The sequence below is a fragment of the Colletotrichum higginsianum genome, chromosome 9, assembly GCF_001672515.1.
Source record: "Colletotrichum higginsianum IMI 349063 chromosome 9, whole genome shotgun sequence".
Taxonomy (NCBI): domain Eukaryota; kingdom Fungi; phylum Ascomycota; class Sordariomycetes; order Glomerellales; family Glomerellaceae; genus Colletotrichum; species Colletotrichum higginsianum.
In genome coordinates, this window is record NC_030961.1 from 422,836 (window position 1) to 437,620 (window position 14,785).

Genomic DNA, 14,785 nt, shown 5'->3' on the forward strand with positions numbered 1-14,785 from the left:
GTGGACGCAGCTGCAGGGAGCTATGGCCCATTCTCTGCAAGTCGTCACGCCCAGCTCCAGGTCGAAGCGGGTAGTAGTCGACCAACAGATGTTTGCCAAAGGTTGTCTGTCATTCTCTCGTCAGAATCTTCCGCTGGCAAGGGTTCCCAAAACATGTCGCGGGGGGCGGGATAGCCCGCCCAGGCGGGAGGGACGTCCGGTCTCGTCAACGGAAGCCCATCCTTCTCGTCGGCCAGAGTGATACTGAACTGGCGAGGTGACCGGCCGGTGAAGGGCCTCGAAAAATCGAAACGACGTGCCAACTGAGCGATAGCAGCCAGCCCCCATACCGCGCGCCGCCGGTGGTGGCCCCGTCACATATCATATCCGTCCCCGTTGCAGATCTACCGCCTGCTTATCTGCCCGCCCACCCAGCGTTCCCTGGGACCTTCTCGAAGGGCGAACGAACCTCTGATGGTGTGAGGAGTGAGCTTTCTCCGGACACGCAAGCCAGGCCAGATAGCTGCGATAAGACAAGTAGGAGCCGGGATATCATTATCACTGAGCCTTGGGATGACCGCCCTCTTCGGCCGCTCTTCATCATCACACACACCAGCCGATAAGAGTGGTGTGGGGGGAGGTTTAGGGGGGGCAGCAGTCCTTGACTTACAAGCCGTGGTTATGCGGGATATCCCTCCCATTGAAATCGTCTCTTCAAGCTCGTCGTTACCCTGATTGACTTTGGCTGCGCCGTCGAACTCAACAAAGCTTCTCCGAGGCATATCACGCGACAAGTTATTTTGCCGCTCCTTGTTCACGTCTCCTGACCTTTTCCCTCACGTCCCCTCCCCTCCCCCCCGAGAGGCCCCGTTTGATTGACCGGTGCGGGGCCTCCTTGAACCACCACCCGTGTATCGGGCCAGCATCCGTACACTCTACTCTGTACGAAGGACAGACGCGGTTGCAGCCCATTCGAGACAAAGATGGCGTGGACAAACTTCCAGACCGCTCCGCACGGCAATGGCTCTCTATTGTCACCGCAAGCATTGTTCGCCAGTGTGCCGACGATCCTGTATTGGGTCCACCGGGTGTCCTTTTGTCATGCCATGGCGTCGTGCCGAGCTTCCCCAAATGTTTGTTGTACCCGAACACCAGGTCCACAGTTACCGACTAAATGGGAGCGCCCCCAAATGCTGCGGCAATTATCCGACCTGCCATCTTGGCGAGGAGGAGGAGGGGCAAAAGTGAGCAGGTTGCAAAGCAGTTAGTTCTACGGACACGGCCGTTTACGTATGCGGTAGAGTCGACAGACATCCTCCCCCAACCCCCGGGCTCCTGTGTCGTTATCACTCGTCTGCGCCGGCGTGAGTTCCAGGGTCGGCCCAGGGCTTGTTTCCGACCTGCTTCAGCTGGAACGACCGCCGAGGGACTTTGGTTTTTCATCCACCGGCCACCCGGTCCAGCGGGTCGCCGTCAGAGGATCACGCTCTAACTCCCCCCCCTAGTTCTTCTACGTGAAAAGAGGCCGGAGCATCTCCACCGACTTGGCTCACCGAGGTTCCGGGTCTGGAAGGTCAGTCGCGCCGGGACGATAAAGACCCTCCCATTGTGCACTTGGCGAGCGTTCAGAGCGACGCGGATCGTCCATAGCTGACGTGCCAATGACCCAAATTCCGGGTTCGCTTGGAGCGACTGACCCCTTTAGAGGTATGCCGCCGTGGAAAAGGGCGAAAGGGCAGATGTGCACTGCCTGGCGCGCGATGGTGTAGCCATCCTCCCAATTACCCGGTTTGACGGGTTGAGGAAGGATCGTTAATTTCGGAGTCGGCAACGATACATTCGGACAAGTGCGAATACGCTGCCGTTGTGATGTGTGCGTCATCTGCCACCGCCTCATTACCTACCTGGCTATTGACCTTGGGTCCTCCCTTCGTCCTCATCACAGCAGAACAGTTGGCATCAACAAACGTGTTTCGGTCGCGATGATGCCATTGGTGCCAATATGAGCACAGCGTCCGACCAGTCTCGGAAGGTTTCGCGGCGTACACTTTCCAGACGTACCCATAAGCCGGAAAGGTTCGGTTCGAGTTGCCACCGGTTGAGTCGGATCGACAAGGCCCCATGCTCGGGAGGATTTAGAAGTCTGACAGGCGTGCAGCGAGCGCGTCAGTTCTGACAGTGTTTCGGTGAGAAGCGGTCGACCAGGTCGGGCTGAGAGGCGTCGACAGGGGTGGCGGGCTGTAGTTGTCTCCTTCCTCAAGGGCCATGATATGATGCTGGTGAATAGATGTTCGCTTTTGCCACGAATTCCGCTTTTGGCCCCCATACTCCAGCTCTCCCCATGGCGCAGCAGTAGATGAGGGAGCACCTAGACCTACTACGCAGGACGGCAGTGAAAGTGTCGGTGAGGGAAATGGCGTGTCTTCCATATGAGGAAGTGGAAATCGGACTACGCGTGATGTCTTAAGGGATTGTTCATGGGACAGACAATATGAGTCAAGAAACTCTGAGCTGCGCCTTCTACATTGGCGGTGAAGGCTCTCGATGTTGATATTGCTACCCCCAGTTTCCCCAATAATTACAAACTACCGTATTGGTACATTGCGCAGTATGTGCATCTGTGATAAGTACTTGTCACTGCAATAAGCAGTCACCATATGCAATCGTGCTGATGAACAATCACTGAACGCTTACTTGCTTAACCGGCACCAGGCTCCATATTGAATCCTCCTCCAACCAAAACACCACCATCATCATCTTGTTCATCATCACCACCACCCAGCCTTTGGCTTGGTTGGTTCAGCGTATGTCCATTCAATGCGACACCAAAGTCTCCCACTGATCTAATGACCCTCGTTCCCTTCTCGACAAAGTCAAAACCCTCACTTATAGCCGGCCCCCGTCGGTATTCGGCAATGCGACGTCGAGCACAATGCGCACGCAGCTCCACCCGGAATAGCACCACTTCGAACCCTGACCGCAGGTGCCGGCCTCTCTTTGAGATTCTGGTGCCGGAGGTGCCGGGGACGTCGTACTCAAGATTCATAAAATATTTCCAGCATAAACAGTGCCAGTCGGCAAAATGCCGTGGTGGCCCCCCCTTCAACCTCATTTCACAAGGCGTGCCCGAGCGTAATGTTCCCTGCTTCCCAGCCACGAAGTTCCAGGAAAACGCTCTGTGCCTCCGTTATGAATCGCTATGACCTCCGGAGCACCCTTGGATTAGGGGACCTCGACTGCCCCTCGAAATTGATGTCTTGCAGCTGTCAGGAGGGGCCACAAACGCCCTGATGCGACTCAAAATCCCCGTCTGACCCGCCAAGCACCATGCTCAGTTATGCCGATCCTGCCTCTGCTACAGGTGCTACAGGTGCGACAGGGGGGGGGGGGGGGGAGGGAAGGTCCAGGGAGGTTCAGGCAAGGCCGCTCCGAATGCAACAGAGACAAACAAAGCCCGGTTCTCTCTCCCTCACCGGGTTACACCACACAACCGTCTCCGCAAACAACTTGCAGACGGCAATGCTCATGTGACGAGCCCCGGCAAGGGTTTGCTTGAGTATGGACAGCCCAATGTGGGCGTTGGGCGTCAAGCCCGCCACTCATTCGTTTCCATCGTTCGCCATTCAGACCAGAATGCTCTGTACGGACATGGCCATCATCAGTCCCTTATCGGCGGCACTCTGGAGGGGGGAAATTGCCCCTTGCACAGTTGTCCGGGACTGGAGACGACGCTGCGAGGGATAGATTGACCAATTTCTAGAACGTCTTACCGCTCAGGTGTCAGACAACAAGAAGCGACACCATATTACTGACCCCTCTCCACAATTCTCGGCATCTGTCTGTCTCCCACGGACGACTGTAGGTAGACAGACGATTGAGATATCCCACATCCCGGGCGAAGTTCTGACAGTTCAAAGTCAAAAGATTTGACTTTGACCGGGTCTCGAGCCGGACCGCCCGGCGCAGCCCACCCTGTACAATTCGGAATGGAACAACACGTTCTCCTGCCCTCGTCGAGACACGATGGCGCTTTAAAGTGGGCGGATGAGGAGGCGTCATGTCACATACGAGCGAATCTAGCGTTGCAACAAAATCCATCCAACACGTGGGTTTACGCACTGGCGTGGACCGTCAGCTGCTCCAAAGGTATCCCACCGGTGAGCAAACACAAGGGGGGAGGGGGAGTCCACTTCCTGACCGAAGTGATACATACAGATTGGGGAGTAGAACCCTCTTGAGTTTGCACCATCAGAGAGGCCATCTTCATCTCTCATCCCTGTAATGGGGTGATCAAAGTAGCAAACACCACGGCCAAGCAATAAGACACAATAATCTTGACCCGAGTGGAGAGCAGCTGGTGGACTAGGCGACAGGAAGGTATTCAATACGAAGCTGTGCCGCACGATACGGGTGCATGAAGGTCCCACACCACGTTGGCGGGCATCGCCTGGTGGGATTGGCTTGTTCGCTCAGCAAACTGCGTCTGCCAGGTCGGTCACATAGTCTCCGATCTTGCGTCTCTTGGCAGAGACGTTGTCCTTCTGTTGGAGATCGTCGGGGCCTATCACTCAGGCTGCCCTCTCCACTATGCGATGACTGCCAGTCCTGCAGGCTTGCCTTGCGGCACGTACTTGGAATGACAAGTTGCAAGCACGCCTCTTTCACACGCGCCCACATGTAAACAAACACCCTATCTTGGTAGAAGTGGATGCGGCCAGTTGCTGGTTATGGAGTTTGCTCCAATCCGTCAACCAAACAACCAAGCCAAGATCCCAACGAGACGGTACGGAATCTCCAAATTGAGGGGGGGAAATGATCAGTTAGAAAAGCCAATCCGAAAAGATTCGGGCCTTTATGCGCCTCTCCATGCTACTTTTCACGGGGGGGTGGGCCATTGACCAGCTTGTTGGAGTCATCTTCGACAACCAACATCACAACCAACGGCCAACGCAACAAGATCCCAGCCAATCTTCCTGCAATGGATTAAAACGATGTGGATCTCCCTCCAAGGCCAAGTCCATCATACCTTGGTTCACCCAATGATGTGGTCTGGACCATTTCCCAGGCCCCTGGGTTGTATGCTGTTGGCGTAATGTCCTGACTGTTTGGCTAAATCATGAGCTGATGCCAACTGCCTTGGCTTGTTAAATCGCCAAACCTGTATTTCCACGGAAGTGACAGATAGCGGGCGTTTGTCAGTCTTGGTAGCCCACGCCCTCTCAATCGTGGACCTCTCACGAACGAGGGTTGAATGCACTTCGCCAACGACTGACGTGCATCCTCCATGGGCCCTTTGTTGACGAAAGAATGATATGATACCTCGTGTCTACCTGAACATGAGCCAAGATACTTGCGCGGGTAAGAGAGTATTGTTCACGACGTTTCCCGAATGATGAGATCAAGGTTGGTTCCCACCAACATTGCGCGCTACCCACGAGTTCCAAATGAGGGGAGCCAGGCTTTTTATTTTTTTGCCAACGCATTGCTGCTACTACATTGGGGTTCTTCTTCCAGAAACGAGAACGACGCATCTCACCTCTGCCGTTGTTATGATTGGAATACGAGGAGTGTGTTGACACCAAAGGATCATCAACACACAGCTAAATGACTACATGGTGGGATACTTTCCCAATCGTGAGAAGCGAGGGGGCGTCGACTTAGGAAGCTAGGCTCGTCGTTACCACCTATGAGTCACCTAACAACTCTGTCGATAGTGGAACTCATTGGCAAATTAAAGCATCGATACTACGATACCCATAAAGCCATCCATGCCCGAAAGCCAAAGTTGGGTATCTAATCTCGCTATGCATCCCTCATCCCGACACAGTTGCCATCTGCCGTTTTGCTTGAGGCAATTCAGCTAAAAGGTTGAAATTTGTCTCCCGTGGACGCCTTTCCCCAAATCCCAGCGTAGTTGGCTTTCTTTTGATCTCGCGACTCTTTTGGGATTGTAGTTAATGGCGGATCGCTGACGTTTGGGTCGTCGTCGGGTGGCAAATGGACCTCCAAAAGCGAAAAATGATATTCCAGTACCTCGGGGAACCTCTGCCAGACCTCTTGCCACCTTTGATCAACTTCGTGCTTCTGCAATGTTATGGCGGCCCTGGGCGGTTGGCTTTGATCTGAGACTTCATTACGACTTTTCCCCTCCAGCCTTGGTCTCAGATGCCGCTCCTGGACAACTCGTGAAAAGGATTGATTGTCCGATGGGGAGGCCTTGATATGATTCAGTTCGCCGGGCGTAACATCTTCCTCCCCTCTCGGTTGCAAAAGAGCATCTCCCATGCTCTGACTCAAGCTGGGAGTCTCGCCTTCCGCTGGCGGAACCTTCCGTTCGGCCCCTGGCAGATCTTGTTCGATCCCACAAGATCGGTTAAACGTCCTGAGAACGTAATCTTGTGACTTGCCTCGCACCCACGATCGGATGTCGCTGTAAATAGGAAACATCATCCTATTTTCCGCTTGCACTACAGATTCATCCAATGCTCTGGCCTCGCAATCACACATCAAACCTGCTGGTGCGCCGCAGACGGCGCAGTCAGGGTCTATGCCCAGCCATGACGGTAGGGCATATCGTTGTCTGCGAAATGCATACATGATTGGATCGTTCTCTGGGTCGATTGGCGAACCTCGAATGGCAGCGATGAAGCCCCACTCAAAGAGTCGGTGATCGTTGCGTGGTATCCCGGAGAATATTCTCGAGTAATCGGCCATCGGGAGAACTCCGCGAGCCTCGTCCTGATGGAACAAAGTAGGCAATTCCGGGTCCGGGCTGTCTGGAGATACTTGGTCCTGAGTTGTCGAAGCGAAAGTATCGGGCTGTTCGCCATTCGGAGTTGTGGTATCGTCGGTTGACGACCATACGTCCCAGCCATCATTCTTCAGGGTGCTTCTGCTGGGTGCTTTGGCAGAAGAGCCGCTGCTCTGTTGGCTCTCTGAATGATAATGGGCCTCGTCATCTTCCTCGTAACTGGGAAGAGACTTGAGAGCAAGGGCTCGCATGTGGCCGATGATGTGATCATCCAAATTGCCGACCTCGTCCGTTCCGCAGAGAGGGCAGGTCTGGAACAGAGTCCCAGTCGCCCGGCCATTTCTATCAGCAAGGACTCCAAGCTGGGCTTCAGTGAACTTTCCGGCGTGAGACTCCTGCATATGGTTCAGGTAGTCCGCCCTCGACGAAGCCGTGAAAGGCCCGTGAGACTTTGACTTGCAACTCCATCTCAGAGTGTGTTCGCGCATATGCTTGAGCCAGGGGCGGCTATGGGCGTACAGCTCCTCGCCCGAGTCGCACTCTTCAAACAGGCAAACGTAAGGGTCGAGGTCACTTTTGACATGTTCCCTAGAATAATCAGTACACGGTGACTCACAAGCAATCGATAGCTTCATCTGGCATCAGCCTGATGAGGTGCTTAGGATGGGCTGAATGTTTGTGTACATACCTCCACTTCTTTTCGTCGACGACTTCAGAAACGGGCAGCGTGCAGAAGCAAAAGGGACAGACAATTTCTTCCAATTCTTTGAGACATTCTTCCCAATGCGCTTTCAATGCTTCTCTATGAGCTGCCTCGGCATCAGCAACGGTGTTGAAGCCGGATTTCCCAATTCTCGTTTCGACGCCCCTTGAAGCCCCGTCAACTTGCTCCCCCTTGGCCTCAATCTCCTTGACAACAATTGCGAGATTAGCTTCTCTCTTGGCTTTGAATTTATTATGCTTCCGTGTAAGAGCTCCGCATGGAGCCGGGGGAAAGCGCAAATCAGCATGGCTGCTCAGCGCCACGGTCTTCGACCGCGAAACCACCGATGGGGTGGACGCCTTTTTGAAGTGATCAGGTGCCAGTGTTGTGGCAGTTACTGCTGCGGACCTCGCGACGCTTTTGGCCGTTTCGTCTGGAGCCTCTGCCTCTTGTGCGGTTGTTGTAACTTGAGGTAGGTTCTGTCCTGGCTGACATCGGACTCTGGGTTGCGATGCAACGGGCTGTACAGGTTTCTCTCGGGTCCGGGTCGGTGTCTTGCCGTAACGAGACCTTCGATACAGGATCGTTTTCCTTCTCAATAGCATCGTCTTAGCGAGGCGTTGCTGGATGGCCTCGCTGGTGCCAGGGAATTGGTCGCGAACATTGTGAGCAAAGAGCGCCTCCAGAAAGCTTTCGACGTCATTGCCTTGCTCGTCTCGGATCCGAAATGCGCTCGCTACCTTTTTCTTGTGCATGTCTTTGCTGGCTCGACGGCCAGTGTTTGACAACCTGTGCAAAAGGCTGATGTCTTTGGAAACACCCTCGAGAACATGGTCAAAACTGGGATCTACCGCTTCCAGCGACTGCTCAGAGACCTTCAGGCTGAGTGAAGTCAAGATCTCGAGACCTGAATGGATATGGTCAGCCAGATGACACTTCTACTAACCTCATCCGAAAAGACACCGTTTATACACACAGCTTAGAGCCCTTAGTCCCAAGGCTTCCAAAAGCCCGCCAACGGCGTCTTGGACGTCGGGTGCCTCACGCAAGCGATGGTCCAAGGACCCTCGACCGGGGGCAAAAACGCCAATGTTCGCCGCCCAGACCGAGAACCTGGCGACCTGGTTTTCTACCAGAGTCAGCTCTCGCGGATGGACGTCTGCGGCTTTGTTGAGGCATTTTTGAAACCGCTCTAGACACGACCGGGCGAGGTCTGCAATCGTCGGCGATGCTGGTGTCGTCTCTGTCGGTGCCGATTGTTCTTTCTTCTCAAAGGCCTCCATTCTTAACAAACTGCATGGCTTTGGAATGTTGGTCGAGGAGGATTGATGGAGGCGGGGTTGGTTGTCGAGGGCTCAGGGGACAGATCCATCATGCAGATGAGATGATGCAGCTCGACAAGACTCGCCCTTCTGATTGACTGAGTGATTGATCCACGGCCTCAGCTGCTTTGTCAGCGTTGAATCTTTTGAGGTTTGCTTCCATAGGCTGGAAAGATCATGCCACTTCCCCGCTCCTATGCGCCAGCGTCATGTTTGATGTCGGCTATTCAGCCTGATTCATCATCTGCGCTCTCGACTCGACCCGGCATCACGTAAAACCAGCGTCTAACCCATGGCAATTCCACAAGAACGAAATGGCGAAGAGTTTGGAGTCTCCCAGAGACCTTGATATCGATGATGTACGCCTGGCGTCGGCGGCATACACAACATTCCAAGAAATCGCTCAAGTTCTGCGGACTAGCGAGAAGGATGTCCAACTTAAGATCTTTTACGCCAGCCTTACGGCCTACTGTGTCATCATACGAAACCACACAAGCCGCATCGGCCAGGCATCTGTTGGGTCCGACGATGAACTCACCAAGCGGACTCTCTGTCTCCTGGACTCGACCATCGTGCTGGACCCTTCGACCGCCGAGGCTTCGACGGGTGAAAGGATACGGACACTCATTCGACGTTGGGGAGATGTTCGTAAGCTGCAAGACACCACCGCGAAGCTTCATCTCATACAGCCCTGCCTAAGTTTCGGAAAGACTGCCGAAGAATGCAACAACTTCCTCCTGTCACTTGCCACATGCGAAGAGGAACTAGCAACGCGGTACCCTGAGAATTCATCGGCGTGGATGGCAGAAGACTTCGCCCCCCAAAAGAAGATCAAAGAACCATCCTACGCGGTATGGAAAGCCGCGCAGTCTATGTTCAACGCTTTGGTATCTTGCAACAACTGCCCATGTGAACCTGCTCACGAGTTTGGGGCCCGGCTTCGTTTGGGAACCTATCGACAACCGGCTGGTACTGCCTGCGACATGGCTATAGACGCCGGCCAAGACTTCAACATGTTTCTGTCCATGAAGAAAGACTGGCACGAGGCCCGGGTCCACATGCCTAAGGAATCAGTCGTTCGATTCGGTGACGGGCCAGTTCAGCTCCAGAGGAAGATCATCAGACCAAAGGTTCAGCCATCCAAGGTCAAAAGTCTTTGCGAACCCATTACCAAGATCATGACTATGAGAGCTTACCGGCTCGAACTGAAGGTCATGCGGGAAAAGCTGTTCATACTGAAACCAGAGAAGAGTGAGTCTTTGGTTGACAGGGCGACGGATCCCGTCCCGTTGGAATACTTTCTTAAGAGCGGGTCGCGGTCCTTGACCGAAAGAACGAGGCGAATCCTCGCCGTGATTTTGAGTTCGGCGGTCCTTCACTTACACGATACACCGTGGCTCAAATCCACGTGGAGTTCCTCGGATGTTCTGTTCTTCCGCACATCGTCTTCGGCTATCCCCCTTCGGCCTTTCCTCCAGACGAAACTCTCAAGTCTCGAAGCGTGTCCTCATTATGCCGCTAAATTAGATGGATCCAATGACAACGACACTAATAGGTCAGACAGCTTCGACCCAGATGATATCGATCCGGACGACACTGATTTCGACGATCTGATTTACCAGGCACAACACCACTGTCCGACTCTCGTCACGTTGGCAATCATTTTGATGGAGGTGTATTTCGTCACCCCATTCGATCTTCTCGCCAGAAACTTTGGCGTGATTTTGGATGAAGATGAAACCCAGCCGGACCTTATCCGACATATCAACGCAAACCTGGTATTCCAAGCTTGTAAAGACGACCTCCCGGAGGATACCCACTTTCACCAGGCCGTTGAGAAATGTCTGGACCCAGAAATCTGGGAGGATGACAACGGCGATAGATTGGACAGCGAGACGTTGAGAGTACGAATTTACGAGGAGATAGTCCGGCCTCTCGAGGTCGAACTAAGCCAAGCATACAGTTCAATACCAATCGACGATCTCGACAGGTTCGCGCAGAGTCTGGACTTTGCGAGCTGGGACCAGCCGGTACAGGACTTCAACCAGCAGTCCGCATATGACACGGTGGCAGACGACCAGCTCGGCCGACCGAGTAACACCCCATCTCCTGGGGCGGTGCCTTTGCTTTATCCGCCACGCCCACGCGCTCTAGACCCTCGAACTCATCACTACAGTCCAAGCCCGCCCATCTTGATTTATCAAAACAGAGGCTCTGACACTGTCCTTCCCGTTTTATCAAATCCTTCGCCGATGAGCGGCGATTACAAGTCTTTCAAATTCTTTGACGACGAGGCCATCCCTGAGGCCGTCAGCAGCGAAGCGTACGTTCACACAACCAGATCAGTGCTCATGAATATTGGACTACCGTAAGCGCAACTGCCTACTGACATGATCGACAGATTCTATAGTTACGAGAAGTGGAAATCGGACTACATGGCTGTCTACGACAAGTTCATTCCAGACGAGCTGGACATCACGCCAGTCAGAGTCGCCGTTCTCGACACAGGCATCGATATGACACATCCGGACGTGGAAGCTCGCGTCGAAAGAGTCAAGGGGACATTCAACTCGTTGACCGACAGGCATCAGAGCAAAGTGCATGACCGAAACGGACATGGCACATTCACAGCATGTCTCATTCTCGACTACGCCCCCGACGTTGAGTTGTACGTTGCCAAGATTGCCGAGAAGGACCCTTCCAACCCAAGTGTCATTGCTAAGGTGAGTATTCGGAGTCCTTTGCAACCTCTCCTAGTATACCAGTTCTCTAACCTGAGGTGTTGTAGGCGATTAACTGGGCAGTCACTGAATGGAAGGTGGACATCATCTCCATGTCCTTTGGGTTCCCAGACCGCGACATTGAAGGCTACATCGAGTTGGAAAACGCGCTGCAGAACGCCTACGCAAATAACGTGGTCCTTTTTGCTGCCGCCTCGAACAGTGGCGGCAAACTCGGACGCTCTTTTCCGGCACGCGAGCCCGAGGTCATTGCCGTGCACGCCACCGACGCCAATGGCAACCGTTCCCACTTCAGTCCGACTGCCACGGACTACGACATCAACCTGGCTACTGTCGGCGAAGCAGTCGAGTCGGCATGGCCTGTGGTATTATGCGAGGACGACACCAAGTACGTCAAGAACAAGTCAGGCACGTCGTACGCGACCCCCATCATGGCGGGCATGACGGCATTCCTGATGATGTATGCGAGAATCCATCTCCCGCAACAGTCACACGCCCTGAAGAAGCAGAAGGCCGTCAAGGCGTTGCTGAGAAGGCTGGCGGACAAGGGAACGGGCTGCAAGCTCCGTGATGATTATCATTTCGTCAACCTGAGCTTGTACTCCGATAACCTCTTTGGCAAAGGGAAGAGCTTCATCGACGGGACTATCAAGGACATCCTGAAAAGCACGTAGATGATACCCAGCGGTGTCCGGTAACTTGACACCGGATGAGAACATTCCAATCCATCAAACAGACAACCCGAGACTCTAATGTCTGCCGTAAAATCAAACGCTGTTAATTACAGGCAGTCATTCACGCCCTTTATCCCTTACAACATTGTTTCATTCCAACTGGGGCACCTAACCGTGCTAATTGTCTATACGTCATTCGCGAGTTTCTCTTCCGTAGGCTTTTCGCTCTCTGTTTCCCTTTTCTTCGGTGTGTATAAAAAAAAAACCAGCATCAAGCCAGGTTTACAACCAGCTTAGATGTAGAACAATTAGCGAACAAAGAACTTGATTGTGAGACGAAACTCTCGAAAAGTGCTTTTGATTTTATGAACGATACTGGCTGTTAGGTATTTGTAATTTGTTGTGTTGAGTGTAGCGCCATCAGGGGTTGGCATTAGAGGAGATGCAAAGACAAGTCATGGTACGAATGCCAAGACTGGGACTCACTAAAATCAAGGCGTACGCGACCTTGAGCCTGCTAGTAAGTCTTGGTATGATGTCACGTGCCGCAGGAAACACAGCAGGCCGCTCTGGAATAATCGCGCATATAACTGCTTCATCGAATATCGTGGTTTGCTTTTCGTATGTCGGAATTGCTTGTCTGTTCATTGGCAGACCTACTCAGGCCAACATGAAACTCCTTGGTATCTTTTCACTATTGTCTGCGGCAAGTTCGCTCGCTCTAGAACCTAACTATACTTCCCCTGCGGGCGTTGAAATCTACAACCCCTCAACACTGTTCACACCCACTGGACCATGGAGCCTGATGTCAAAGGCAGGCAACACTGTCTACATTGCTGGTAAGGAGCTCCGGGTCCAAGACAACCGGGCATTTAGTTGCTAAATGAGTGACAATGATAGGCATGCGAGGCATCTACCCATCCAACGACACTCTTGCGCCGGTCGGCATCGACCGGATCCGCCAGGCCTACGCCAACATGATTCAGCTTGCCGAGCTGGCTGGGACGGACCGTTTCTCGGCAGTGCGCTTGGTAGTCTACACGACGGACATGTATCGTTACAGGCCGCTGTGCAACCAGGCACAGACGGAGTTCTGGGGCAACGATCCTAACAGACACCCACCCAGGACAATCATCGAAGTGCAGAGGCTAAACGATGACGATATTGTGGAGGTGGAGGGGACTTTTCTGGCCCCCTAACGCTCAACATGTTCTCGAGCGTGAAATCTGTTGGCTGTCAATGCGGACGTTTTACAAATATTTCAACGACAGACATCGTCACCCACAAACAACTCACAGAACTGAACGACAGTAAAGCATTTTCCTAGTTAGTAAGACGTGAAGAAGATGTCTAACGACTATTCTTATAAGCCAAATATACGGACACTCTCAGATTCACAACCTCTGACACGGGTTCTTGCGTCGAAACGCACTGAGTGAAGCTGTCTCACTCTCTACTGCTTGATTCCCCAGTTCAGGCTTAGATCTTGAGGCTGGGAACAGAATCTGCCAATTGTTTTATCCTGTTGTATTTTACACTTCAATTATGACCACCACACGTGAAGGCCGTTACACTCGTTAACCGTTACATTGCTGTTAAGTCAACATACCCACATCTGGCCCCCCCCCACATCTGGCCCCCCCAAAAATGAAGCCATCTCCAACATCACCACCATTTTCACTTAATTACTGCCCTCTTCTAGATGCCACTACAATACAGTCTTCAGCTTCACTAGGTAAATCAGACTCGCTGGATTCACCTGCAGTATCCTCTTTTTCACCAGCCTCAACCTGCGCCTTCTGCACGTCTGAGATAGTGGCAAACTTAGTGTTAGGATCCAGCTGGACTGCCTTCCTTTTCCTCACTGCAGTATTGGCCACTTGGGCCTGCAGAAGCTCCAGCTTGTGCTGGGCAGTTGCCAGCTCATATGCCTTTTCACTGAACCCTTTTTTCACCTTCATGAAAAGGAGGCGTTGAGTACTGGCGTCATTATCCAGCTCTGTGAATAGCTTCAGTTGGCCAGCCAGATCCTTCATCTTCCTTGGCGTCGACCACACCACTGCAGATGACGCAGATGCCCATCCCTCAGCTTCCTTGCCTCCAGACTGCCCTTTGCAGGCCTGATCTAATGGCCCTGGTGTTGATGGGAGCAGTAATGAGCTCATAAGAGGCTTCGCCATAGAGACAGGCCATAGTCCAGTCCATTTCCATCCACTCTTGATGTTCTGCATTGTCAGGCCTGCCAGACGAGCCTTCTGATAACAGCCTATAAAGTTCCTCTTGCCTACAATAGTAGAGTCATTCCACTGACTGAGGTATCCAAGCTCCTTCCTATAGGCTGCCTTTACAGGGCTGAAGACTGACTGGTCAAGTGGCTGGAGGACATGGGAGGTGTGTGGTGGCAAGAACAATAGGTGGATGTTATTAATATAGCAGAGCCACATAAATTCCGTCGTTGTGTGACTCCCATGGCCATCAACAACAAGCAGTCTGGCCTCCTCCTTGCCCTCCTTGCCCTGGGAGACAGTCTGAGGGATGAAGACCTTCTGCAGCCATTCAACTGCAGTGTCGTCTGTAGTCCATCCATTCTCTGTTGCAGTGAACTGCCATCCTTT

General features: G+C 53.0%; 3 protein-coding genes across 3 annotated transcripts; 2 read left to right on the forward strand and 1 right to left on the reverse strand.

The window, feature by feature from the left end:
* Nucleotides 1-5,835: 5,835 nt before the first annotated feature.
* On the reverse strand, nt 5,836-8,716 carry CH63R_12378 (Serine/threonine protein phosphatase; the record flags this gene model as incomplete). Its single annotated transcript, XM_018307352.1, has 3 exons — nt 5,836-7,318; nt 7,419-8,340; nt 8,410-8,716. The coding sequence occupies 3 exons, from the start codon at nt 8,714-8,716 to the stop codon at nt 5,836-5,838; spliced, it is 2,712 nt and encodes a 903-aa protein (XP_018151769.1).
* Nucleotides 8,717-9,069: 353 nt separating this feature from the next.
* Nucleotides 9,070-12,170, forward strand: CH63R_12379 (Pfs domain-containing protein; the record flags this gene model as incomplete). The annotated part of the gene is made up of 3 exons (XM_018307353.1): nt 9,070-11,078; nt 11,157-11,478; nt 11,544-12,170. The coding sequence occupies 3 exons, from the start codon at nt 9,070-9,072 to the stop codon at nt 12,168-12,170; spliced, it is 2,958 nt and encodes a 985-aa protein (XP_018151770.1).
* A 670-nt stretch (nt 12,171-12,840) lies between these two features.
* On the forward strand, nt 12,841-13,369 carry CH63R_12380 (Endoribonuclease L-PSP; the record flags this gene model as incomplete). Its single annotated transcript, XM_018307354.1, has 2 exons — nt 12,841-13,009; nt 13,071-13,369. The coding sequence occupies 2 exons, from the start codon at nt 12,841-12,843 to the stop codon at nt 13,367-13,369; spliced, it is 468 nt and encodes a 155-aa protein (XP_018151771.1).
* Between the last annotated feature and the right edge of the window lie 1,416 nt (nt 13,370-14,785).